At 40.0% G+C, this 25,542-nt stretch overlaps 1 protein-coding gene across 7 annotated transcripts in view; it reads left to right on the forward strand.

Moving 5' to 3' along the window:
• The first annotated feature begins 820 nt into the window (after positions 1–820).
• The window catches only part of LOC117867800 (cyclin-dependent kinase 11B), a 38,049-nt gene continuing 13,327 nt past the window's right edge, over positions 821–25,542 (forward strand). For 4 of the 7 annotated variants that reach the window (XR_004643507.1, XR_004643508.1, XR_004643509.1 and 1 more), the window contains exons 1-15: positions 821–958; positions 3,760–3,885; positions 4,674–4,789; positions 5,180–5,307; positions 6,018–6,156; positions 6,724–6,860; positions 9,366–9,488; positions 14,887–14,985; positions 15,105–15,263; positions 16,233–16,298; positions 17,143–17,318; positions 19,078–19,168; positions 22,300–22,421; positions 22,781–22,886; positions 24,069–24,190. Coding sequence is in view for 1 of the 7 variants with exons in the window: in XM_034753101.1 (XP_034608992.1) it covers positions 3,775–3,885; positions 4,674–4,789; positions 5,180–5,307; positions 6,018–6,156; positions 6,724–6,860; positions 9,366–9,488; positions 14,887–14,985; positions 15,105–15,263; positions 16,233–16,298; positions 17,143–17,318; positions 19,078–19,168; positions 22,300–22,421; positions 22,781–22,886; positions 24,069–24,190 (1,695 nt within the window). In the remaining 6 variants the exon portion in view is untranslated. Of the gene's footprint in view, positions 959–3,759; positions 3,886–3,964; positions 4,022–4,673; positions 4,790–5,179; positions 5,308–6,017; positions 6,157–6,723; positions 6,861–9,365; positions 9,489–14,886; positions 14,986–15,104; positions 15,264–16,232; positions 16,299–17,142; positions 17,319–19,077; positions 19,169–22,299; positions 22,422–22,780; positions 22,887–24,068; positions 24,191–25,542 lie in introns of those variants that run through there. The other 3 variants (XR_004643510.1, XR_004643511.1, XR_004643512.1) reach the window with 3 other exon arrangements.

The following is a 25,542-nucleotide window of genomic DNA, read 5'->3' on the forward strand; positions in this document are numbered from 1 at the left end:
ATTAAAAAAATTAATTGCAATCACTTGACAGCCCTACTTTCTACTTCTCACATTCAAAACAAATAGCTGTGAAGTGTAATCTATAGTGTCTGGTTTTTATTCTTATTTTGCAAATGTAATCAGAAAGAATGTAATGAACGAAAAGGTAAAAAGATGGAATGCAGAACAGGATTTTCATGCCCAGCGCGGTGGCTGAGACGTGTCACTGGGTCTGGGCACGCACTGTGGTCAGTTTAATCATTGTAATGACCATAGCAGGATCTGCAAAGAACTCACTCATGGCACTGCAGGAAGAGAGGCCGTGTGCCCAGTGCTTATACAGTACAGGCCGGGGATGCCGGACTGTTGTCTTTTCCGTGCTCTGCGTGGCCCAAGCCAAGGCTCCGTGCCTCAGTTTCCCCATTTGTAAAAGCGGGAGAACGAGCCTTTCCTCAGCGGGGTGAGACTGAACAGCAGCTGACAAGCGCTCGTACCAAACAGACCTGCTCCTCCTGGAGTCACCTCCCGCCTAGGGTGACCAGGTGTCCCGATTTTATAGGGACAGTCCCGATTTTTGGGTCTTTCTCTTATATAGGCTCCTATTACCCCCACCCCCGTCCCGATTTTTCACACTTGCTGTCTGGTCTCCCTACTCCCGCCGGGACCCGGGACTTTGGTCTCCGCCCCCGGTAGGCTCCGCTACAGCCGTGGGAGGTCACCCGAGCCCGCCTAGGCGGGAGACGGGGCCGCGCGTCTGACGTGTGGGCATCGCTCAGCCCCGCCGGGCCTAGAGGCTTCGTGGCCGCCACCCACCCGCCCCTCAGCTTGGCCGCATGCGCGCAGCCTCGCGTGATGGCCAGGCCAACGGCACCCCGGTCACGCCAGTACGTCATCAGGATGCGCCGGAGAGCGGAAGTGACGCGTTTGTCCCGCGCTGGCTGGCGCTGCAGCCTCTCTCCTTAGTCTCCGGCGGCGGGCGGTAAGTTTTGCGCTAGTCGCTTCCCCCGCGTGGGCCCTATGTTAGTAGTGGGGCTTGCTCTGGAGTGGGGCGCCGGGTGGGAGGAGGGTGTCGGGGGCCCAAGGACTGGCGTGAGGAGGGGGAGCCTGTGGGGGCAAGTGGGTCTCGGAGGCTCTCGCCGGGGGCTTAATGTTGGGGTGCCTGAGGGGAGACGGGAGGTAGAGATTGGGGACCGGTGAGGGGGGTGAGGCTGGGTGGGAGCGGTGAGGTAGAGGAGCTTGGGGAACTGGCGAGGGGGGCGAGGCTGATGGGGGCAGGGGTGAGCCGACGAGTGAGACAGTGGGGAGCATGAGGTGATAGGCTGAGAGTGCTGCGTTGCGGGGTAAATCCGCACAGGAGTGTGGGGAGAGACGGGGGACCCTGGTGTCGCACTCAGAATTGATCAAACCGTGTCCCTGAGTATTAGGAAATTGCTTGGGAAGTCCCCAGACGCCTCCAAGAAGGGGTATCTGAAACATAGTTGCGGTTGATTTCTGGCTCTTAGTCCTGACTGGCTGGGAGTCTAGGGTCCAGCAGAACTTAATAAGACACACCTGGGAGTATCCTGCCACTGAAGAAATGAGGCCAGGAGGATTCAGATGGCAATAGGGCTTGCACTGCCTACACACTGTTGCTTCTTGTGTGTGAATTTAGTATGCTACACATAGTACATAGTGAGGCACTCTTAATGCATAGTATAAAATCATTCTTTTCAAGAAAGAGACAACAAATGGCAGGAGGGCAGCATGCATGGAAGGCCAAGCACTGAGGCTTTATTTATATGGGAAAGCCTTTTGGTATAACCTAAGGTGCGAATTTAAACAGATATAGTCATATGGCTACGACCTCCTATGTGGACACGCTTATTCCAGTTTCTTTGGTATAGCTTAAACTCCTTCCTCAGTGACAAACTAAACCAAAACAAACACACTTATATTGAAATAAGAGGGTCCATGTGGAGGAACAGGTGTGTTACAACTAGTAACATTTTCCTATGTAGGCAAGGCCTGAAGCAGCTCATCCCACAAGAGAATCATAGCATGAAGTGCTTGTAATGTTTCCACTACCCTTTTACAAAGGAGGAAAAGATTGTCCTTGTTCCTTACCACCACTGCAAAGTCATTATATATAGGTTCTGTCATTTCTTCCCAGGCAACCTGCAGAGACCTCTCGTCTTTCTTTTTCTTGGAAGCCCTTGTTGCCTTACTTCAAAATGACCCACATTTGAAAAATATTTGAATATAGTACAGTTTAATAAACAACATGCTAAACCAGGATGTCTTCATTCAGAGTCTCATTTTCGTCTGTGACCCATTCAGATTAATTGTGGGTCGGATATCAGAGCCCAAGGGGTATAATATACCAGGATTCCTAACGAGGGCTGTTTGAAGAGGCAGAAAATATTTTGACATTTTCTAGCTTCATCTGGCCTATTTTCACACACCCCTCTTGGGGGAAAAAATATTTTGTGCATATTCTGTGGTGACAGACATGGATGCAAAAATGTGCACAGCTTTGCAACAAATTCCCAAAAGGCTCACTTCTGAATGTTTGTGACTATTTCAGCCACTTCTACTAGTGGGACTTTAAATATGAAACTAACTTTTACCTGTGTGTGCCTCCGAAAATTGAAATACACGTTTGAAACTATGTAAAGGTGTGCCTATACTGTGATTGAATCATTTTTAGAAGTAAGCCATGTTTAACTGAAGACCGCCTGCCTAGGAGGGTTTGACCATGATTATAAAATGTTTTTTTTTTTTTTTTTTAATTTGCACTGTGGTTGCTGTCCTTACTCATTACTTTAATACATTTTAAAAGTTGTGGTTCAGACAGGATCTTGTTCACTTAGTAACTGAGGCTTAATATATGCAGGAAATGAGACTAGTATGAAGTAGGAATAAAAACAGGTTGAAAAGGACCAAGATTTGTTACTACTATTTGATGGCCATTATGTTACCTAAATGAAATTGATTAGTGGGTCTTAGTCCAGCTCTTTGTAGAGATGTGCCCACTGCTGGTACTGACATATTTGTTGACAGTCTCAGCAAAGAGGCCACGCATTTAATGGGACTGAAGAGACAGAATTATCCTTTTAATTAAAATATATGTTTTCTGGTCAAACCCAAGACATGTAATTAGGGGATGTCCTTGCTATGGCTGTACTGTTGGATGAATAGAAAACTAGAGTTATCAGTCTAGCGGCAGCCTTATTCACTACCATCAAATTCATTTTTAAAAAGGCAGAAAGAGCAGAGTTTTTTGCCAACTGAAAATGTGGCATATGAACTGCAGTGGAAGGACTGTGCTGGTGACAGAGCAGCAGCAGCTCGAGGACAGATGGGGTTCAAAGCCTTCATAAATAATCGTGCAACCCCAGAAAATTACCTTTTTTCACAGCGCTAAAATAATAAGCCATAAGACTAGCACATTTAGGTGTCTTTGGATCATCATGACTGGCAAGATATGAGGCACTATTGCAGAAGTTGCACTGATTTAACTTAAGTTGATTTTTAAACCAATTTAATTAAACTGTTGCACAAATGGTGTAAATACTCTGATTTTAAACCAAACTTATTTTGGTGTAGCTTAAGTCAAGTGCTAACTAACTTCCTTTTACATAAGATTCTGTGAAACTTGGCACATCACATCATAATTTTTAAATGTTTATTTGTATATCGAAAGTGCATTTAAAACTTACCTAAAACATTGATGTAACCAATAGCATTGAATATATATATTTCAAGTACATCTACCTCCATTAATGTGGTGTTCTGTTTCAGTTTGTTCTGACTCAAATGGGTGATGAAAAGGACTCTTGGAAAGTGAAAACTTTAGATGAAATTCTTCAGGAAAAAAAACGAAGGAAGGAGCAAGAAGAGAAGGCAGAGATAAAACGCATTAAAAATGTAAGCTGTCTCTTTGTAAATAAACAGTTCTAATTAAAGTGAGGAGGTTTAATTTTTTTTCCCCTCATTTTTCCATTAGAACAAGGCTTCCTCTATCACTATCAATGAAGTTCTTTTGTACTTCCATATTTAACAGGTGAGCACTATCTCTAAGTGTCAAAGCTTACCAAAATGTTGTGCTTTGTTAAAACCTGATTGGTAACACACTAGATCTTTTACTTTGCTTCACAGTTGTTGAAAAGTCTGTCTGAGAAATCAGCCTGGTTAATTGGAAGCTTTAGTTGCAGTATAATTAGACTATTTTGGCCTTTTTGAAATTTTATAGTGCTCCTGTTTTTAAAACTGCTCCTGATTGCAACAGAAAAAATGTTGGGCCCATTTTATCAAATGATTACTTTTTTTTGCCCTAAATAATTTTTGCTTATTCTAATTAAAAAGGTGTTATAGGTGGTCATTATCACTTGTTTGTATTATTTGTTGAAAGGTTTTGTCTTTAAAAAACTACCATAAATTAGCATAGTCTTTGAGTTTTTGCAGGTTAGTTTTACTCAAGTAGACTGAATTTATATTGCTTCAGATATTACAACATATTAACTACATTTGATTGCGTGATAGCTATAATTAAAATCTGTACATTTCATAAACCACTGATTTTTGTTGAGTGTCCTATAGATCATTTGGCTTTATTGCCAGCAGTGGAGTTAAACATCAGTTTAAAAAAATACAGCTCACTGCAAGAGAAATTAACTGCTATTTGTTTTTACCCTTCCTTCCTCCTTCCACCATAGTCTGATGATCGGGATTCAAAGCGGGATTCCCTTGAAGAGGGGGAGCTGAGAGATCACCGTATGGAGATAACAATCAGGAATTCACCTTACAGGAGAGAAGATTCTATGGAAGATAGGTAAGAATAGAGGAAGATAATGCTTCTGGATGTGGACGTTGCCTTAGAAGCAATAAAATCTAAATGTTTTCTTTGTGTTGTGGTTAAAGCAGGTCTGCTGGGTTCTTTTTGATACTTACCTTGAGTCACTGAGATTCGTATATCTTAGTTTACCCATCTATTAAAAGCAATTTAATAATACCTCCCTACCTCACAAAAGGTTGAAAGGGATTATTGATTTTGGTAACATGCTCCAAACTCCTCAGATGAAAGGTGCTATGGAAGTGCTAAATATTATTAGATTAAATACTTATTCCTTCTCATAAAGGGTGGAAAAGGAGCAACAATTCATACTTTTATGATGAATTACCTATTACTTTCCTGTGCTTATTCATATAAATTGCATTTTAGAGGAGAGGAGGATGATTCCTTGGCTATCAAACCACCACAGCAAATGTCACGGAAGGAAAAAGCACATCACAGGAAAGATGAGAAGAGGAAAGAAAAACGTAGACATCGTAGTCATTCAGCAGAAGGAGGTATTGTAGCTGTTGTTTGCAATTTATATTGCACTAGCTCTTTGAGGTCAAGCTGATTGGGGCACATTGTGCAAGGTACTGTACAACCATAGTAAATGTCAGTTGCTTGCCCCAAAGAGTTAGAGAAGACATAACAAGTGGATGAGATTAGGGAGCTGGGGTGGAGGAAATGGAGAAAAACATTCTGAAAAAGAAATGTGAAATTCATAGGAATTCTTGCTCAGTAGTTTTATGTCTGACTCCTTCATTTCTTCTGTTACATTTAATCTGGTTAAGGGGTTTGTATGTTTGGTTCCCCTCTCACCCTGGAGGAGGGAAACCACTTTGCAACAGGGACCTTTTAGTCTGATCCTGCTGCCTTTGAAGTCCATGTTAAAACTTCCAAGGACTCCAGCGGTGCACGATTGAGCCCTTTGTCTTTATACCTTTCCATAAAGCTCCTAACATGCTGTTGCTATAAAGTAATACATAATAATAAACCTTGCTTTTCTGTTGTTGGTAAACTTTATATTTTTAGCAAGTTTTTATTATCATTTAATTTTATTTACAACACAGTTCTAGGTCAGGATTTTGCTAGTACATACTAAGACCAGAACCACAAAGCCCTTAAAATTAGTGCTTTACTCTACCCTGGTTTGTTCTTTTGCTTTTAAAGAATAGGAACATCTTGACTATAACAATCTAGCATTTATTTTTATCTTTATTATTAGGGAAGCATGCCAGGGTAAAAGAGAAGGAACGTGAGCATGAACGTAGGAAAAGACATCGAGAAGAGCAGGATAAGGCTCGACGTGAATGGGAAAGGCAGAAGAGGAGGGAAATGGCTAGGGAGCATTCCAGGAGGGAGAGGTAAAAATCCAACCCTTACTCTGCAACACCCAAAGAAATTCAGTTAGATCAGTGCCATTACCCCAGTGAATATGCGGTTTAATAAGAGGCTGGGATCTCACCTGCATATAAGCACCTTTTGAAGTGGCGTCATTACCGGATATCTTTCTAACACTAAAGACTCTGTTTGCTGCTGTTGTGCCGTAATAAGTAATTGGTGAACAAGTCAGTTCTGAAGAATACAGTGGGCTTCCAAGGCTTATTTAAAAAAACAGCTTTTTAAGCCTACTTATTTTTTATTTAAATTCCGACAGACTGCAGAACCTTATTTTAAGGTGGTCCCAACACTCTGTGCCAACTGATAAAGAAAGGCAGACTAGAGCAAATCTGTTTTAAAAGATTAATGTCTGCCTCTGTAAAGGACTGCTTGTGCTATTGGCAAGTACACAATGATACCACAATTTGGTTGTTAGTTGGCACTGAAATTGAATAACTTAGTAGTCTATTATTGCAATAGTAACAGGTTTAGATTACAAAAACAAAAGCCCAGACTTCAATTATATAAAATAGGCAAATGAATGTTTCCAGGGATCGTCTAGAGCAGCTTGAGCGAAAACGAGAACGGGAGAGAAAAATGCGAGAGCAACAAAAAGAGCAAAGGGAACTAAAAGAACGGGAAAGGCGAGCTGAAGAAAGGCGCAAGGAACGGGAGGCCAGACGAGAAGGTAACTAGCTCAGTGTAAACAGTAAAAGGGGGTGTTAAATGGAACAACAGTGGAATTTAGATAAAACAAACATCTCTCTTATATAGGCCAATGCCAGGGTTTTATTTAAAAAAAAAAAAAAAGAGAGCGAGTGAGTGTCTGGCTTCTTTATTAGTCATGAACAAGAGGACAAAATTGCACATGGGGATAAAGAAAGCAAGGTCTTTGAGCTTGCATAGCTTGTTCTGTACTGTGGAACTCAGACCTATTGGTATTGAAGCAGGCCATTAGTCAGTTTTCAATAGACACTGTATCCTTACCTGTTCTTTATTTACGTACAAGATAAACTTTTTACGGGTCATTGATTTCCACTTACAGTGGTCAAACTGGACCAGAAATGTTTCCAGTTTGCAGAATATTTTACATCCCTTACATCATACATTTAGGTGACAAATGATTAAAATGAGGGATTAAGTGTTTTTGATTTGTGCCTAGATCGAGGCACCGGAGAAAATAAGGACACTCCCCATTTATTTTTTATCTTGGATGCCAGTATTACCTTACTGTGACTCTTGTTTTGTAATCAGTTCTCATGCTGTTAGTCTCTCATTTGCACTTTGTACTAAACTAAGGGGGACTGTAGCCTTTTAAGAATCTTGATCTGCCAAAAGACAAAACATTTAAGAACTTAAGGAAATTAAACAACATGGTATGGAACTTTCTGCTGCCAATGTGAGAGAGAGTGGTTAGCTTAGGTGCACACAAACTTGGGCTATTGCAGCATTGTTAACGGTATAGAGTAAGCATTTTAATAGAGGTTTGCATTTTAATAAGTTTTCCAATGTCCCTCTATTTGGTACTTCTGAAAGTGAGACTAGAACCAGGAAAATTGCAGGGAGACGTTATGCAAGTGTCCCTTACATGCATCTTTGCCACTGCATCTCAGTCCTCAGCTGCAACACCCTTGCTGTTTCAATACTGGTCCATTCTTAGGCAGACTGCCATGTATGCCAAATTGTGTGGTAGCTGTATGATGAGAGGCATTGTGGTATAGTGGATAGAGCACTAGACCTGAGTTTGGGGGAACCTGGATTCTGTTCCTGGGTCTGCTACTAGCCTGCTAGCTGATCTTGGGAAAGTCACTTCATCTCTATACCTCAGTTTCCCAACCTGGAAAATGAGGATAATGACATTTACCTGCTTTGACATCTGCATGCTTCAGATATACTTAAAAGGGTATTGTCAGGTAGTTTCTCTCTTTAGGTTTTTATACTGTGCCCATTAATAGAAATGTTTTTGAGATTTTGAAAAAAATCAGAAACTTTTTTTAAGCATTCTCTTAAACTTCATGAGAAAAAGTAAATTAAATTTACTATACACAAATTAGTCTAGCTTAAATGTTTACATTGAATAAAATACAGAAAGCAAACACTAAATAAATAGTTAATTCAATTTTGCAAAATATTTCAATAATATAAAGTGCTCTAGTGACTAGAAATTAGGAATTGCCTAGACGGTATGGCAACTATGGCATTAAAATACCTATATAGATTCCACTATGGTGGTCAAAGATTGATCTACCTAAAGCCATCTCTCTAGAGGTTGCAGTTGATGGACTGTACTTTTTACGTTTCTTATGAAGCTTCTGCATGAAATAATATATTAAACTTCAGGGGGAATGTGTACAGAAAGGAGTTTGGCCAAATAATGCAAGAACGGGTTATAAGAATATGGGAATCAACATATAAACCTTTTTGCTGAAACGTGAAAAAATTAGTAGTTTTGCAAATATTGGTGTATGACTGTCATAGAAAGGCAATGGAAGGGAAAATACTATACATCTTTCATTACTCTCTTTGGAAGGTTATTCTATAGTCCTGTAGGTCTCATTTTCTGAATTTTTTTCCAAATATTTGGCCTAAAATATTTCTTAATTTCATCCCTGTTACTCCTTACTTGTATTCTCTTTCATCATGCTAAACAATTCCTTTCTCTTCTTGATATTTACACCATTCGAGTATTCATTGACAATTATCCTGTCTTCCAACTTAGTCATTGCTTAGCCATTTTCACCTTATTTAGTGTTTGATGTTTCCTCATGAATCAATCCCTCCTGCCTCTTAACTTTTCAATTCTTTTCTGCACCTCCCCCAGTTTGTCTACTTTATTTTGGTAATGAGCGCTCTGAAATGAATGTAATATTGCAGATGTGGTCTCGAAGAGTGGTAAAGAGAGGGATTCGCACCTTCTGACCCTAAGTTATGATGCCTCAGTATATATAGCCCAAATATGTATTAATTTTTTTTACTGCTACATTCCATTTTAAAATGGCACAGTAAGTCCTTATCCAGATCATTAGCTATCACCAAAATCTTTTTTTTTTGGGAGGTGCAGTTAGGGTTCTTTTCCTTTTAAAAAAGAAATAAAAATGGTGCCTCAGACAGCTTGCCATGAAAGAGGAGAACCTTTGTAATTAGTAGCAGGAAAATATAATGCCTTTTTGTTTTGTTTTTGGTTTTTCACTAGTTTCTGCACATCATAGAACAGTGAGGGAAGATTATGGAGACAAAGTAAAAATAAGAACCTGGAGTCGCAGCCCATTACGACAGCAAAGAGAGAAGCTTGAGCAAGGAGATGGCAGGAAGCCAGGTAATGTTTGCGCTTGGGAATGTGCCATTGCATGACAGTCAAAAGGACCTGCTGGGGAAAAAGGTGTGCGGGGAGGGCTTTATTTTGTCTGCTAAAAGGAATTCCATGATATTTCCTTGAAAGTATCACTCAGTTTGAGAGACAAATGGTGGCATGGTACCAAAGTATGAATGAGGAATGGCAAATAAACTATTATCTGGATGATTTTGCTGATGTTTGCAGGGACCCCATATAATATGCTGTTAAACTCAATCATTCTTTCCTTTTTAGTAATAACAAGTCTTGAGAAATGCTCACTAATTTCACTAAACATTTATTATGCCTTGTCTAACTGCAGGGTATATTTTCCACTGAGCTTTGGTGCATTAACTGTTGCATAATAGGTATTTCACCGTAATTGTGTCCATACATCCAGCTGTTTACTACTTCAATCTAAATCATTACGTCCACATGGCAGGGACTTTTCTTCATAGTAAGTGTGCACATTCTGGGAGGGTATCCCATAGTGCTTTCCCTTGCTGGGTTGCATTCTGTGACTTCTCTCACAGCACATTGTGGGTTAGATAGCAGAAGCCATCTGGAAGCAACTGGAATTCTGGGACGTAAAGTCAAACTCACAAATTTCCATGATCAGTCCTGCCATCCCATGATTCATCTTTTTATTTTTATTTTTTTTGTGAGCCAGCCCTATTTTCAGATTGCTGTCAGCCAGCATGAACAGAACTGTGCTCCACATCGCAATGCTGACAAGAACAAATATGCAGAAGGAGATGGAGATGTATTTGAGATCTTGCTGCCAGGTGGCTTTTGCTTTGGAAGTCAGCTGTTGCACCTCAGCTATTGGCTGGTAGCAAGCAAGGATGGCAGGCATCCAAGTGGCAGTGGTCACATAATACTGAACACTTAAGGGAGCTCTCATGTTGGTGCGCTGCAGCTCTGGGATGAGCTCTGTGCAAATCTCTAGGAAAGTGGCCTTTGTCATCCTAAAATTATGTAGCCAATGCTGGCCATCCCAGGTTTGTAGAATGTTTCCCACCGGACAATGCTTCTTACCTAAGGCCAGAAATGGTGCTGCACTTAGTGAAGCTACTCCAAGAAAAGTTCATCTCCAAGCAGCTGCTTGGTCTCCTCTTCTGGTATCTCTTCCAGGAGGCTCTCAAGAGGTTTCTAAACATTGCCTTTTTTGCCATGCATTTCTTCCCCCTCAGGTTTCCCAGGCAGTCAGATGCTCACTGCTCTACAGCCAAAATGCTTCTGAAATAAATGTAGTCAAACTTTACTAATTCTGGGTCACTGAGAACGAAAATGATGCTTAAAATTGTTGATTGGCTCTAGTTTTCAAGATATGCTATTGGGTCAGTATATACGACCCTTGACTTGGGAATGGCGGAGGATAAGTGAGTTATAAAGGGAAGGGATCTCAATTTAAACCAGAAATGACTAAAATACATCTTTGACTGGATCTATGAATAAATCTATGACTGGGTTTGGACAGTACTTGCTTTTTAGTCAAAACAATGAATGATGCAATCTGAAGCTGGTATTGCGTCATACACGATATGAATTGCATCATGTTATTCCTAGAAGTCATGGATGATGCAATCATAACGAAGCTTACATCACTCTGCTGAACAAATTGCCCTATATCCGCTCTAGAAATCATACAGTGTCGTGCTCTCTTATTTGTCAGTGTTTGATTTTTGCAAAGGGACACATTTCTGTTTAGCCAAAGTGAGCAGAGATGCCTCGTACTTGTGTGAGCAGTGCAGATAACTTCTGCTATGTTTGTGGTGAAGTGACTTTTGCATCACAAAAGCGCAGTATAACCACTATGGTTAAGAAAGCCTATCACCTTTATTTTGGCTGCAAAATTGGAGATCAAGACAAGAGGTGGGCCCCACACATATGCTGCAACACTTGTGCAACAAATCTTCGCCGGTGGTTGAACAGGAAAAGGAAATCTATGCCTTTTGCAGTGCCAATGATTTGGAGAGAGCCAACAGATCGTACCAGCAATTGTTACTTCTGCATGGTGCCTCCAGTTGGGAAAGGTGTGTCAAAGAAGAAAAAGTGGACCGTGCATTATCCAAACGTTCCATCAGCTATACGCCCAGTACCCCACGGAGAAGGACTGCCGGTTCCTGATGCACCAGAATCATTCTCACTTGAGTCAGAAGAGGAAGAGGATGAAACTTCTGGTCCTGAACCATCAATGTCACAGGACCAACATTTTCTCCCATACTTCTCCTCTGAACCACACCTCATAACACAAGGTGAACTGAATGACCTTGTCAGGGATTTGGAACTACCCAAGAGTAAGGCAGAGCTGTTGGGCTCCAGACTACAGCAGTGGAATCTCCTGGCAGGTGATGTTAGGGTTTCCATGTTCCGTGACCGTCAAAAGGATCTTGTCCCATTCTTCTTCATGGAAGGTGATCTTGTAGCCTGCAACAACATCGATGGTGTGATGGCAGCCCTCAACATCGTTCACGATCCAGATGAGTGGAGACTGTTTATTGATTCATCGAAGACGAGTCTTAAAGCTGTTTTACTGCATAATGGCAATGTTTTGCCATCAATTCCAGTTGGTCATGCAGTCCATATGAAGGAAACCTATGACAACATGAAACAACTTTTGAGGTGCATAAACTATGACCAATATCAGTGGCAGCTTTGTGGCGATTTGAAGGTTGTTGCTCTCTTGCTTGGTCTGCAGACTGGATACACAAAGTACTGCTGTTTTCTCTGCGAATGGGATAGTCGTGCAAGAGATTCCCACTGCATCAAGAAAGATTGGCCACTCCGACAGTCATTGGAGCCTGGGAGGAAAAGTGTTCAGCATCCACCACTTGTTGAATCGAGGAAGATTTTGTTACCACCCTTACACATCAAGCTGGGTCTGATGAAGAACTTTGTCAAGGCCATTGACAAAACACAAGCAGCTTTCAAGTACCTCCGTGGAAAATTTCCAAGGTTAAGTGAAGCTAAGATAAAGGAAGGTCTTTTTGTTGGTCCTCAGATTCGTGAACTTCTTCGAGATGATGCATTTGACCATGCACTGCATGGCAAGGAAAAGACGGCATGGAAAGCCTTCCAGTTAGTGGCAATAAATTTTCTCGGAAACAACAAGGCAGACAACTACAGGTTGTTGGTGGAAAACCTCCTCAAGGCATACAAAAGCCTTGGTTGCAACATGTCACTAAAGATACATTTTTTGCACTCTCCTCTAGATTTTTTTCCCACCGAACTGCGGAGCAGTGAGCGACAAGCACGGCGAGCGATTTCACCAGGACATTGCAACAATGGAGAAACGCTATCCGGGCAAATGGAGCCCATCAGTGCTTGCAGACTATTTGCTGGACAGTGACAAGAGATGCTCCATTTAATGAATACAAGAGACAAGCCAAGAAGCGCCGAGTAGACACTGAATAGGACTAAACTATGTACATAATAGTTTTTTGCCTTTTGTTTCATAATACATTTTATTTATATAACCCTTTTGCTGATTTTTAAAGTCTTACATAAAGAGGACAGGTGAAATATTATCATGTAAAGCAACCATAAACACATGAAAAGACCTAGGTTTACAATTTATGATTAAAACTTTACTATCTACACAATATACATAGACATAAAATGTAAAAACTTAAATATCTTAGAAACAGTAGCCAATCAGTTGTTTTAAATGTCATATTTGAATTCAGCACATGAAAATACATAATAAATAGCACATTTTATCTCTGAAGCAGATGACTTCTCAGAAATTGTAGACCAGTGTCATAGTCCTATCCTTGAGGAGCCTGGCACTTGAAGGAACTGGAGTGGGGAGAAGGGGCTGTTAAAATTAACATGCAGTTGTGGTTCCTAGTTCGGTTTCTCTGACAGCAATGATAAAATATTTCCCCATCTACTTTGAAAGACCATCCTCATAGTTTCTTCGAAGTCGCGGGAGAGGCTTATGATGGTAACTTGTTTTCCACCTTATTTCTCCTGTGCCTATGGACCTTGTTGCAATGAACTGTGTTTTACTTCAAGGATGTTTTGAGGAGTGGAAGACTATTCTTGTTTGGACAGCATGGTTTGGTGGTATGTGCCATTACTTAAATGGTGTAGAGGGTTTTGCGGACAGAGGCGGGGGATGCAGGTTAGTAACTGCATCTGCACCTCTTTAGGCATTCCTTACATTGGAGGACTTTATGCTGCTAGAGGTGACCAAGAAGCAGAGAAGGCCCTTTTTTTGAAAAGTATAAGGGCAGACCAGACAGATATGCATTCATGGTATTCACCAGAATGGTCCCCTCCCCAGAGTTGCTGCAGGAATTGAAGGGCATTGTAACCTATGCTGGTAGAAACAATAATCAGTACCAAAATACTGCAGTGTTTGTGCCAAATTAGAGTACTTTTTTGCCTATTTTATCTCCCCAGCAATCGTGTACCATGTCTGCTGCAAAATAAATACATTTCTGCAGTGATAGTTCTTAACTGTGAGGGTTAAAAATGTTGCCTGTGCTATGAAATGTACTTCAACTTTACTTATGCTATATAACAATGTTGCCTATGCTTGAATGCCTTAGTCTCTTGAGGTTGGTGAATGACCTCTGACTCTTTTCTTACATTTGTATCTTAATTCCCTCCCAAACTAAAAAGCCGCCATTTGTATTATCCCCTTGAATACTTTTAGAGGAGAAAGGAGCTAACCATTGAATAATTAAGCTTATTAAGCTTAATTCAACTTTACAGAAACTGCAGTATAGTTTAAATATTACTATGATTCTCACCCTGTACAAGAAAGAAAACATTTCAGGTAATATTCTGGCTTGGAAAGTTCAGTTTGGCTCCCAAGCCATAAAATTAGCCCTTTGGGTTTCCACATTCTTAGAGGCGCTGATTATTAATAGAAAATATTCAGGAATTGAAATAACCATATCCTCTGGTTAAAGTTCAGTTGTGTTTTTATTTTGTTGTAAACCTGGAAAATGTGTAGTCACTGTACATGCTACTGTGAATAGTCAGATGTGGTGTTGATTTTTGTTTGTATTTGTGAAATTGTGCTCTAACGGTACTTTATTTACAGAATTAATTACCAAATTGTGCATTCCTCACAATTCATGTAGTGGGGTTTATTAATAACTCGGTGTACTTTAAAAAAAAAAAAAAAAAGTCTGAAATACAGTTCAACTCTTCCACTGTTGATCCTGCTGCACTGCAGTTCTTAAAGTTACGTACCATTGAAATCAACAGTATGTGACACTATACCAAGTACATTCAATAGTCCGGCAGGTACATCCTGCTGGATATGACTGAAATATTTGGCAAGGGATTAAAGAAGATGATAATCTAGGGTTCTTGTGTGTTCAGTGCTTGATAAAAAAAATTGGTCTGTTTTTTTGTTTCTCAGTAAAAGAGGAGAAAACAGAAGAAAGAGACCTGCTTTCAGATTTGCAAGACATCAGTGACAGTGAGAGAAAAACTAGCTCAGCAGAGTCTTCGTCAGGAGGTAATTACACACAATCAAATACACAGAATTTACCCTAGGAAATAATCATATTTGTGAGAAGATCCTTCACAAGTGAGTGCGCCTAGTTACTTGTGTGTTCTCTGCTTATCCCCTGACAGAATCTGGATCTGGTTCAGAGGAAGAGGAGGAGGAATCTAGCAGTGGAGAATCAGAAGAGGAGGAGGAGGAGGAAGAGGAAGAAGAAGAGGAGGAGGAGGAAGAGGAGGAGGAGGAGGAGACAGGAAGCAATTCTGAGGAAGTGTCTGAACAGTCAGCTGGTAAGTGGTAAAACATGACCACAAAAATGCTCACCCAGAGCACTTTTGCGCTTACAGCTTTACGTTGTCCACTTTCTCTTTTTCTTGGTCACAGATGGCTAGAAACCTAAAACTTCTGAGGACAAGTAATATATTAGCTTTTCTGTATGAGGGCATAGACAAGTTATCAATCTAAGAAGCCAAGATGGACAGTTCTGGAGCCCCTTACTCCTGTTCTCATTCTCCCCCCTGAACTGGGAGCACGGCCGTGACTTGGGAGGGTGGGAATGCAGACAGGAGTAAGGGGGCCAAGGTTGGAGCCACAGCTGCAGGTGAGTCTGGGAGCAGAGCCACAGCTGGGCTGTGGTCAGGGCTGGCAGCTGCACCTGCAGCTGGGTGTGGCTCTGCTCCCAGCCCTGACCCCCCCGCCCAGCCTTGGCCCTGAGCCAAGAATGGAGCTGGGGGCGGGGCCAGGAGCAGAGCTGCAGCTGGGCCTGCAGCTGGGTGCAGAGCTGTGCTGCAGGGCTGCCCAGAGGGGGGCGGGGGAGGGGGGCAAATGGGGCAATTTGCACTGGGCCCTGCAGGGACCCCCACAAGAATATAGTATTCTGTAGTATTGCAACTTTTTTTATGGAAGGGGCCCTGAAATTGCTTTGCCCCAGACCCCCTGAATCCTCTGGGCGGCCCTGCCATGCTGAGGCTGGGAACATGGCCAGGCGTGAGGCCTGGAGCTGTGGCTGGGGGTGGGGCCAGAGCACAGCTAGGGGTGGGACTGGGTGGCGCTCCCTCCCCACCCCAATGGGGGCTGGCCTGGGACTGCTGCACCCCCTTGATCGTTCCTCTATGCCCCCCTCAGGGGGTGCTCCCCACAGTTTGGGGACCTCTGCATTACTCTATAACACTCGTATTGCTAGGTCACTGTATTAAGCATCTGTGTACATGAAATCAGAATATTAAGCTTTTTCTGTTGGACTTCATTCTGTTTTTTAGAAGAGGTGAGTGAAGAAGAAATGAGTGAAGAAGAAGAGCGAGAGAATGGAAATCACATTCCAATTGGTAAGATGCAAACATTGGCTTTAGTTGTAGCAGTTTTTTCCTTTTCTGTTTCATGAACTATGGATTTTAATGCACTGTCTAGAATGTGAAAGGGTTTCAAGATGTTCCAGCCTACCAGGACTTGATTATGAAAAGTAGTAGGCTTGTATAAGAAATACTGTTGGTGGGTAGGGGGGAATATTACTACTGCAGGTCTAAGTTGAAATCTTGCAGAAAATGGTATTTTATGAATGAAGTGACCTTGGCTTTTTTAAATCAACTTGCTAGTGGATTTTCATCAGTATTATAATCCACCACACCATTTGGTACTGTGGGTCATCTGGACTCAAAAGTAGACACACCCTGGATCAGAACGTCCCCAAAGTCTGGGTGAGAGTTCTGATCCAAGGGCTTTTTGTTGGCCTATTGTAAGAGTCAACAGAGGAGTTTGGATCTGGATCTGAATTTACCTAACCTAATGTTCTAGCTGTAATTTTTGAATTGGGCCCATCCTCTTGATATTCAGAATTCCTGTATGATATGTATCAGATTAAAGTTGAATCGGTCTTCTTTTGCATTCTTTTCATATACTGGTTTAGTTTTATAACGTGCAATATTTAACCCTTCAAATGTATTCGAGGAACTATAACTGAACCTCATGAAATACTCCCCAAACATAGAAAAAGAATCATGCTTCTTTAAATACCTTCCTTGTCATCTCTTAACATGACACTCAAATTGCGTGCCATGCTTTTTAGTATCTCAGTTTTATGATCACAATTTTATTCCCTCACTAGTTCGTCTAAAACTAATTCAGTCATCCCAAATGGCTGCCTGTTTCCACGACTGATTCTAAATTTTAAAGTTACAGAGTCAAGGTTTGATCGAGATTCAGCAGGAAGTGAAGGAGAAGAGGAGGAAGTGGGGGAGGGGACCCCACATTCCAATGCAATGACAGAAGGAGATTATGTTCCTGATTCTCCAGCTTCATCACCCATTGAGTTGAAACAAGAGCTACCCAAGTACCTTCCTGCACTGCAGGTGAGGATCATTTCACAAATGCTCCAGAATGTCTTCGATGGGATTTCCATGGATAGTGGCATAAAATGATATATGTACTCTCAAGAGCATCTTGAATATAAAACAATATTATGTCATAATGTCCAGTGCATTTGCCCAATGTCAGATCATTTTGTGCATAAATGGTGGCGGGGTCAACCAAAAGCATCTTGTGTCAAGTGAGCCCAGGCATATATTCCATCAACCAAATATTCACATATAATATTTTTAAAAGTTGTGTGTGAAAACAAGTTGAAACTTTTAGTTTTTAATAAGGATATAATTCATTGGGATATTGTGATATTCTGGTGACCCCATCTGAAAATAGCTTCTGCAGGTATAGGCAGGGTTCACAAGTAATATAAATGTTTATTGGAATGGAAAGATGTTCCTATAAGGAGAGATTGAAAAGTTTTTAGTTTATTGAGGAGATGAATAAGCAGGGAATTGAGAAGGTGAGCAAAATAAGTTATTGTTTGTTATCATAGCACGTAGGAACCCTAGTCATGGACCTGAACCCCCAGGTGCTCAGCGCTGTACAAGCACAGGAAAAAAAAGACAGTCCTTGCCCCCAAAAGCTTATAAAACAAATAGTTTGTCACTCCTGCTTTTTTTCACATAATAGAAAAAAAATGTTCAATTAAACTGAAAGACAATACATTTAAAACAGATGAAAGGAAATATTTGTACACAGCACCTAATTAGCCTGTGGAACTCATTCCCACGAGATATCCATCAAGGCAACAGTTTAATAGGATTCAAAAAAAGGACTGAACATTTATATGGATAATGAGACCATCCACAGATACATTAGATAGAATAAAAAAGTGTAAGAAATATAAACTCATGCTTCAGGGCATAAATAAAAGCTCCAACTGATTGAGATTCAGGGAAAAACTTCCCCTGTGGACAGTTCTTTACATGGGTTTTTTTCTGTGCACACCTTTCTCTGAAGCAACTTTTACTGGCCACTGCCAGACACAGAATAATGGACTTAGATCGACCTCATCAGATCAGTATTGCAATGTTGTGCGCTAGTGCAGCAACATACGAACTCATATAGATGCAGAATACTGATATACACATAATACATGTGTGTAACTGAGCATTTGATCTAGATAGAGCTATGCATGTTTTACATTTACACGAAAGTAAAATGGGAAGTAATTTGTATATTTAATATGTATATTCTGCCACCTTTATTTTAACAAGAGGAAGTATCTAGACCAGTGTTTCTCAGCCTTTTTGATACCGGGGACCGGCTTGCTGCCTTCCTAAACTCTGTCAGACTGGTTGTTGAGAAACACTGATCTGGACAGTGAAGACTTATGTGATCCTATCTCTTTTTGCTGTCAATGGCTAGGATCAGCATATGCTTAGGGAATGCAAATGCAGTTTATTGGCCTGCCTAAGAGACATCAGTCTAAGGTGCTGAGCTAGTTTCTCTGCTGCTGAGACTGAAATCCTCATTTCTTCAGCATCTATAGAAATGAATGAGGCTTAGGAGCTATTGAGATGGAGTATTTTAATCTTTTTTAAACATAATTTTTGTTCCTGAAAGGACACTTTCTTAAGAGTACTAGGTAAAAATGCTTTGGAACAAAATATAGTTTTCCTGGGCATAGATCTATTTTGTATTCTTCTGGGATAACAAACTGTTCATATAAAGTCTGCCTTACTATGTCTTATATGTCTTTAAAAAAGTAAATCCTAGAGACTAAATTTCCGTTTATTTTCTCAGGGATGTCGTAGCGTGGAGGAATTTCAGTGTTTGAACAGGATTGAAGAAGGAACATATGGTGTAGTGTACAGGGCAAAAGACAAAAAAACTGGTTGGTACAAGTGTTTCTGCTTAAAACAGTGCTAAAAATGTTGGTTTCATTAAGTAGTCTCATAATGTTTTCACAACACTTATTAAGCATGAAGGGCAAAGTGTTATGTAATATTAAAAAAACTTAAGTGACCCATCTTAGGGTTACACCTCTTGGTGATCCACAGGGAAGTTGTATGTTTTAGGGATCTGCCGTTTGGAAAAGAAACACCTGTGCTTGAAGTTACTAATTATTTTGAATATTCTCTTGCATGCAACATAATCACTTTGTGCTCTCTGTTTTGTACTGTGGGTGCTGAAATTCTTCTGGAGATCTTTTTTCTTCAGAACAATATTAACCTTCCGCACTATGATCAACATGATATTACATTCCAGTGTTAGTGCATGGACAATTTAAGCATTAAGACGATGGTAACAATATGAATGAAATGTAACAACAGTACTTGTACAGTGGGTGATGCAGTATACAGCATTAAACAGAGGGAGTCCAAAGTTGGATGTCATGGTGTCATGTTAAGAACTTGTGTTGGCTTGTTAGATATTCTGAGTGCTTGGCATGGGATCTGCACTAAGCTCTGAACTTTGAGGAGGGTGTCATTCAATATAGAAAAATAGTTACTGAGTCTTTTGTGGAAGGTAAATTTGAAGTTAAGTTTAAACATTGTGCAAACTTAATGTAATAATACTTTGCATTTCTGTAGTCTTTTATCCCAGGACCTAAAAGTGTTCTAAAAATGTGAAAGAATTAAGCCGTACAATAACTTTGTAAGGAACATAACAGGAAGCCTGCGGTAGAGCTGGAAATATAACCCAGATTTCTTGGCTCTCAGTCCTGATCTTTAACCACAAGACCAATCTATCCCTTCTTGTATCAAGTGTTCTGATATAATGAAGTGGGAGAATAGTTGGATGAGTGTGTGCTTTAACCTACTCTATTCTTGGATTTGATTATGTTAATCATTGTAGAGTTATGGTCTATGGCAAAATCTTTTCTAAATCCCCCACTAATAAGAAAATAATGTTAAAAATTATTATTTTTTAGTTATTATTGCTCTTTTTCAAGAGTGACTCCTGCCCCTCAGTGTGGTGTGCATTTGAAATAAGATTCTTTTAAAGATATTCAGTGTCTTTTTATTGGACGTAGTCATGTAGAAATTGTTGACAAGAGTTTGATTTTTAGCCTTATAGGTAGAGATTTCCTGCTTCCGAGCTACTAGATTTAGTTGAGCATAACGGTGATCTGTCAATTGATTAGATGTAGACACACCAATAGGTATCGTCATAGGTATGGAAAAGGATTTAATGGTTTTATAAAAGAAGTGGTTTGTGTGTGGTGGGCATTCTTTACAGAAATTTTTGGTCAGCTTACTTTTATTGTTTGCTTTGAAGTCCATCTTTAATTCTTGTTTTAAAACAACTTTAGTTGCCTTCATCAATAGTTAAAAAGCTCACATACTGAGAAACACTTCTCAACAGGTATAAACTGTGGTGTGTATTTGAAAACTTAAATAAATCCAGGTTTTTGAACTTGCTTCTGGTTGTAGCTGTCTTGCTGAAAAGTTATCCCATTTGATACCAGTAGTGCAAAAGCCAAATGTAAGCTAATTTTCCCCCCGCTTCCCCTCCCCTCTGCCTTTTTTTAGTGATTTATCAACTGGAAGAAGGATCTAATTTAACATTGTAATAACATATGTAGTGTTAGTACTGCATCACTTCTTCTTTTCATTGTGTACAGCAGCCGACACAGCAAGCTGCAAACTGTTTTATCATCTCTGATATGATTCCCCATACTGCTGCTGTCACAAATAATATATCACTTTCCTGCAAGCTGGCTCTTTTCACCAGAAGGCTCATATGTAGATATATTTTAACATGTATATAAATTTTAAATTTATATATCTGATAGATGGTAAAAAAACAAACAAACAAACCCTATCATTTGTAAACTTTTGTTTTGTTGAGCAAAACAAGAGTGGTTTGTTAAGAGGAATTTTGATCTAAATATCAGAACAAACGACTTGGAGAGAGGACTTATGGTTATTCCCAGTTCTACCACTCACTTGCTGTAACTTAAACTTTCAATTCTTTCATCTACAAGTTTGGGGTAATACCATCCTTACAGGGATAGAGTGAGAATTCATTGGTTTTTTAAGTGTTTTAAAATCCTCTCTGAAAAGGAATTATACAAATGGAAAGCATTATTTTCTTTAAATTCATTCCTTGTGTTATCTAGCTGCGGTGGCCACTTCCTCCTCTAGCCTACATGGCATGTGGCCTTCCTCTGAGGCTGACATTAACATTACTCTCTGAAATGGTTTACAAAAGGAGAGGTGCCATTGACTGCTTGACTGTAAGTGCTCACTCACTTCTGAGTCTATGCAAGTCAACACGCCAACATGCCAAAGATATCTTTGATCGCTGTAATTGACATATATAATAAATAGGAGTACTTTAATATCTAATGATTCACATTTTAACTGTTAATTCTGTGTGGCAAGAATATAAAATTAATTCATAAGGGGAAAAATTCACCTCTGCAGGGGCTAGCATAAAGCCTATTCCTCATTTAAATCCTGTATTACTTTTACACTGTGAGCTCTTTGGGACAGAGACTGCCTTTTTTGGTACGTGCTTCACAGTGCTTAGCACAATGGGGTCCTGACCCCTGATTTGAATCTGTAAGTGCTAGCACAATGCAGATAATTCACACTAAATATTTTTAGGCTTTCAGTGGTGCTGGCCTTCTTCATAGGGGTGAATTTAACCCAAGATGCATTTTTTTTTCCTTCCAGCAACGGTTGGGAAGTTAAGTCAATGTTTATATGAGAGGCAAGTCATATAGTACAGTTTGTTTGTTCTCTTTCCATTTGTGTGTTATTGGACTATAATAAAACCTATAATCAGCAATCCTAGAAAATGATATGAGGGAAAAAATTGCTTTGGGTTTTATTTTTATCCATGACCTCAGTCTAGTCCAGTCTTTAACACAAAAGCTAATATAATGCCTGGATAAGGACTTCTATTGAAAAAGATAGTAAAATATTTACTGTGCTGTAAGAAGTGCCCTCTTAACATGTCTTTTATTAGGTATTTAATTTTGGTTCTGTATTTAAGATATTATTTTCTTTGTAGATGAAATTGTGGCTCTGAAGCGACTGAAAATGGAAAAGGAAAAAGAAGGCTTTCCCATTACCTCTCTAAGAGAAATAAACACCATTCTGAAAGCACAGCACCCAAATATAGTCACTGTTAGAGTAAGACCACCAATACTTTTATATTAACATCAATTTTGTTCTTGAAGTGTTACTCTTTGACTGTTAAAATGCCCTCTAATGGTCTAATTTAAGTACTATATTTGCTCATTAGAGCTTGTTTCTCTCAGGATGCAGTTGTGTGCCTTGTATAATCAAATAGCTCATTTTTGTCTATAAAATCTGTTTAAAACTTATAAAAAATGAACTTGTCTAGAACACTTCAGTGTCATACATTTCCTGTGAATTTTATAAATTTGATGTCCCTTTTTTTTCACCTGCTAATACATTCCTGACAGCTATCCTTAACCGCTTATAAATATTGCTTGGTTTCCTTGATAATATGCTGTATTTGTTCTTAGGAAATTGTTGTGGGCAGTAATATGGATAAAATCTATATCGTAATGAATTATGTAGAACATGACCTCAAGAGTCTGATGGAAACCATGAAACAGCCATTTTTACCAGGTACTGTATTTCCCAAACTCCTTTACCTTTCCAAGCTAAAATCATGTGAATTACAAGAACATCAGTATAATATGTCCCTGAGTTATACTTGCACATTTTTGGCTTTGCGTGGAACAGAATATGTCATTAAGATGGAACTTGTTCTGAAAGCCTTTTGGAACAGGCATGTTTCATTTTTCTGTCTATCTAGCCTCTCTATTTAGAATCTTAGATTGGTGATCATCACTATAATATATGAGCGTCTCCCAAGTATCTATGGTTTGGATTTGCAAAGAGCCTATGGGGAGTGTGGTACCCAATTCCCATTCAGTTTCAATGGGATTTGGGTAGCCAACTACCTTAGGCTCTTTTGAAAATTCCAGCCTATGTTTGTTTATATATGCAGCCCTCAGCATGATGTAGCCTTGATGATGGTCAGGGCCTTTGGGTGCTACTGCAACATATATGATAATGGATGATGAAGCAAATATATAAGCTGATGGGGAAGTTTCCTTGTTTGATTCATTGGGGTTGCAGGTTTACTTGATTTAGTTATTTCACTTCAAATATTAGGTGTCATGGGAAAACTGGAAACACAGGTATTCAAGACTTCATTCTCTTAACTTTATGCAACAAGATTAGTCCCTGAAAAATGAAATATTTGGGGATTTAACTAATTGTACCCAGAACTGCACCGTATTCCTCCCATCTGAATGTGCTGCAGTGTGAGCTTCCTCAGATGCCCCTGGAAGAATTACTCTGTACCCATGAAAAGCAATTCCATTGTCTCTGCTAACTTAGGCACGTGTTAGCGTTATCTGATTTGTTTGACAGTCACCTAGGCATTGTGAGAAATGCCTGTTCTGCATGGATTGTGCTATAAACACTAAATTGAACACATTTTATTCACAGTCTTGTGCCAAAATTCTGTGGCCAAATCTTGATACCATTTATGTCATTGAGAGTTTTTGAATTGACTTCAGTGGGATCAGGATTTGGTCCATATTGATACAGGCCCCTGCTTTTTCCCCGTTAATCCTGTAAACCATGCTAGTTCTTTTTTAATAATTAAATGCATAACTAGTACTTATTTTGGTCATGTATGTTTTGTTCTATGCTCTTGATCTAACTATTTCAAAAAACAGTACTAGTAGACTTCATCTTTCAACTGAACACACAAGGTTCTTTCTTTCATCCTTCCAGGTGAAGTGAAAACTTTGATGATTCAGTTATTACGTGGAGTCAAGCACCTTCATGACAACTGGATACTTCATCGGGACTTGAAGACCTCCAACCTGCTGCTGAGTCATAAAGGCATTTTAAAAGTAAGGATCCAGTGTTGCTGTTTTTTTAAAGGCCTTGAACTTCATTGCTTGATAGCAGTTAATATCTGGATAGTGTGTTGCATTTCCATTCTTGCAGCTGAAGCATGCAAGAAAACATACTGTTGCAAAATAGAATAAAATTTTCCATTAGGTACAGAGACTACCCTGTCATGGTTGTGGGATTTATGCTAGGATATGACTAATAAATAAACATGGTTTAGTGGTCAAGCGAAGTACTGTCTAGTTTTTATAGTAACATAACTAGGAGCCAGATCAGGGTTCTTTTCCCATATGTGGTGTTGTCAGATGTTTGGCTGTGTGTGTGTTCTCCCGTGTGCCGTCCCAGCTCTGAGCAGACAGCTGGCACAGACGACCTCGCGCAAACTACCCAATAAATCCACAGACTTGGTTCGTAGCGAAGGCACTTGGTTAGGTTTATTGCCAACGAAGCACGGTGCTAATGCCCCAGCTCAATGGTTACAGGTATACTAACACGTTTGCTCGTGACAATGGATTGGCTCAGTTAGTGTTGGGACTTTCCACTATCCCCTAGGCCAGACATTCCCTCTGAGATGCATCTTTAGACAGCAATACAAATAAGTTACGCGTCACCCTCTGATGTATTAGGGCGCTACCCATTGCCTTGTACCTTTTGGTTCGATCAAAACATCTCTATTCATCATGCTGTCATCCTGACCCTATCCTTAAGATTGGTCCACATGTTCATGTTATCTTTGGGGAATGTGGTTATTGGGGTGTTCTGGTACCACCCTTCTGGAATGTGTTTACCTGAGTGTTTTGTGCCTAGCACCTATTAGGAGTATGTGTTTTTAACATATCAGCCCTATGCTTGCCAAATTCTGTGAGCAGGGCCTGTTTCTTGCTCACAACTTGACTTTGCTTCATATCAGCAAGGTTTTAACTACTTTAGCTCAGGCCTCTAATACAAGGCCTTATGTTTCAGGCCCTCTTCTTACTACATGTGTGACCTTAAATAAGTTGTTTAGTCTCAGTCTCTGCCTCAATTTCTCCATCTGTAAAACAGGGATAACACTTTAATTCCCAAGGATACTGTAAGACTTAATACATTAATTGAAAAGTACTTGTATAAGTGCTAAATTGTAGTATTTTTCTTCCTGTTGAAGGAAATAACATTAAAAGGTGAAAAGAACAGGAGTACTTGTGGCACCTTAGAGACTAACAAATTTATTAGAGCATAAGCTTTCGTGGACTACAGCCCATCCTTTATATATATATATATGCATCCGAAGAAGTGGGCTGTAGTCCACGAAAGCTTATGCTCTAATAAATTTGTTAGTCTCTAAGGTGCCACAAGTACTCCTGTTCTTTTT

This window comes from Trachemys scripta, chromosome 19 (genome assembly GCF_013100865.1).
Source record: "Trachemys scripta elegans isolate TJP31775 chromosome 19, CAS_Tse_1.0, whole genome shotgun sequence".
Classification (NCBI taxonomy): domain Eukaryota; kingdom Metazoa; phylum Chordata; order Testudines; family Emydidae; genus Trachemys; species Trachemys scripta.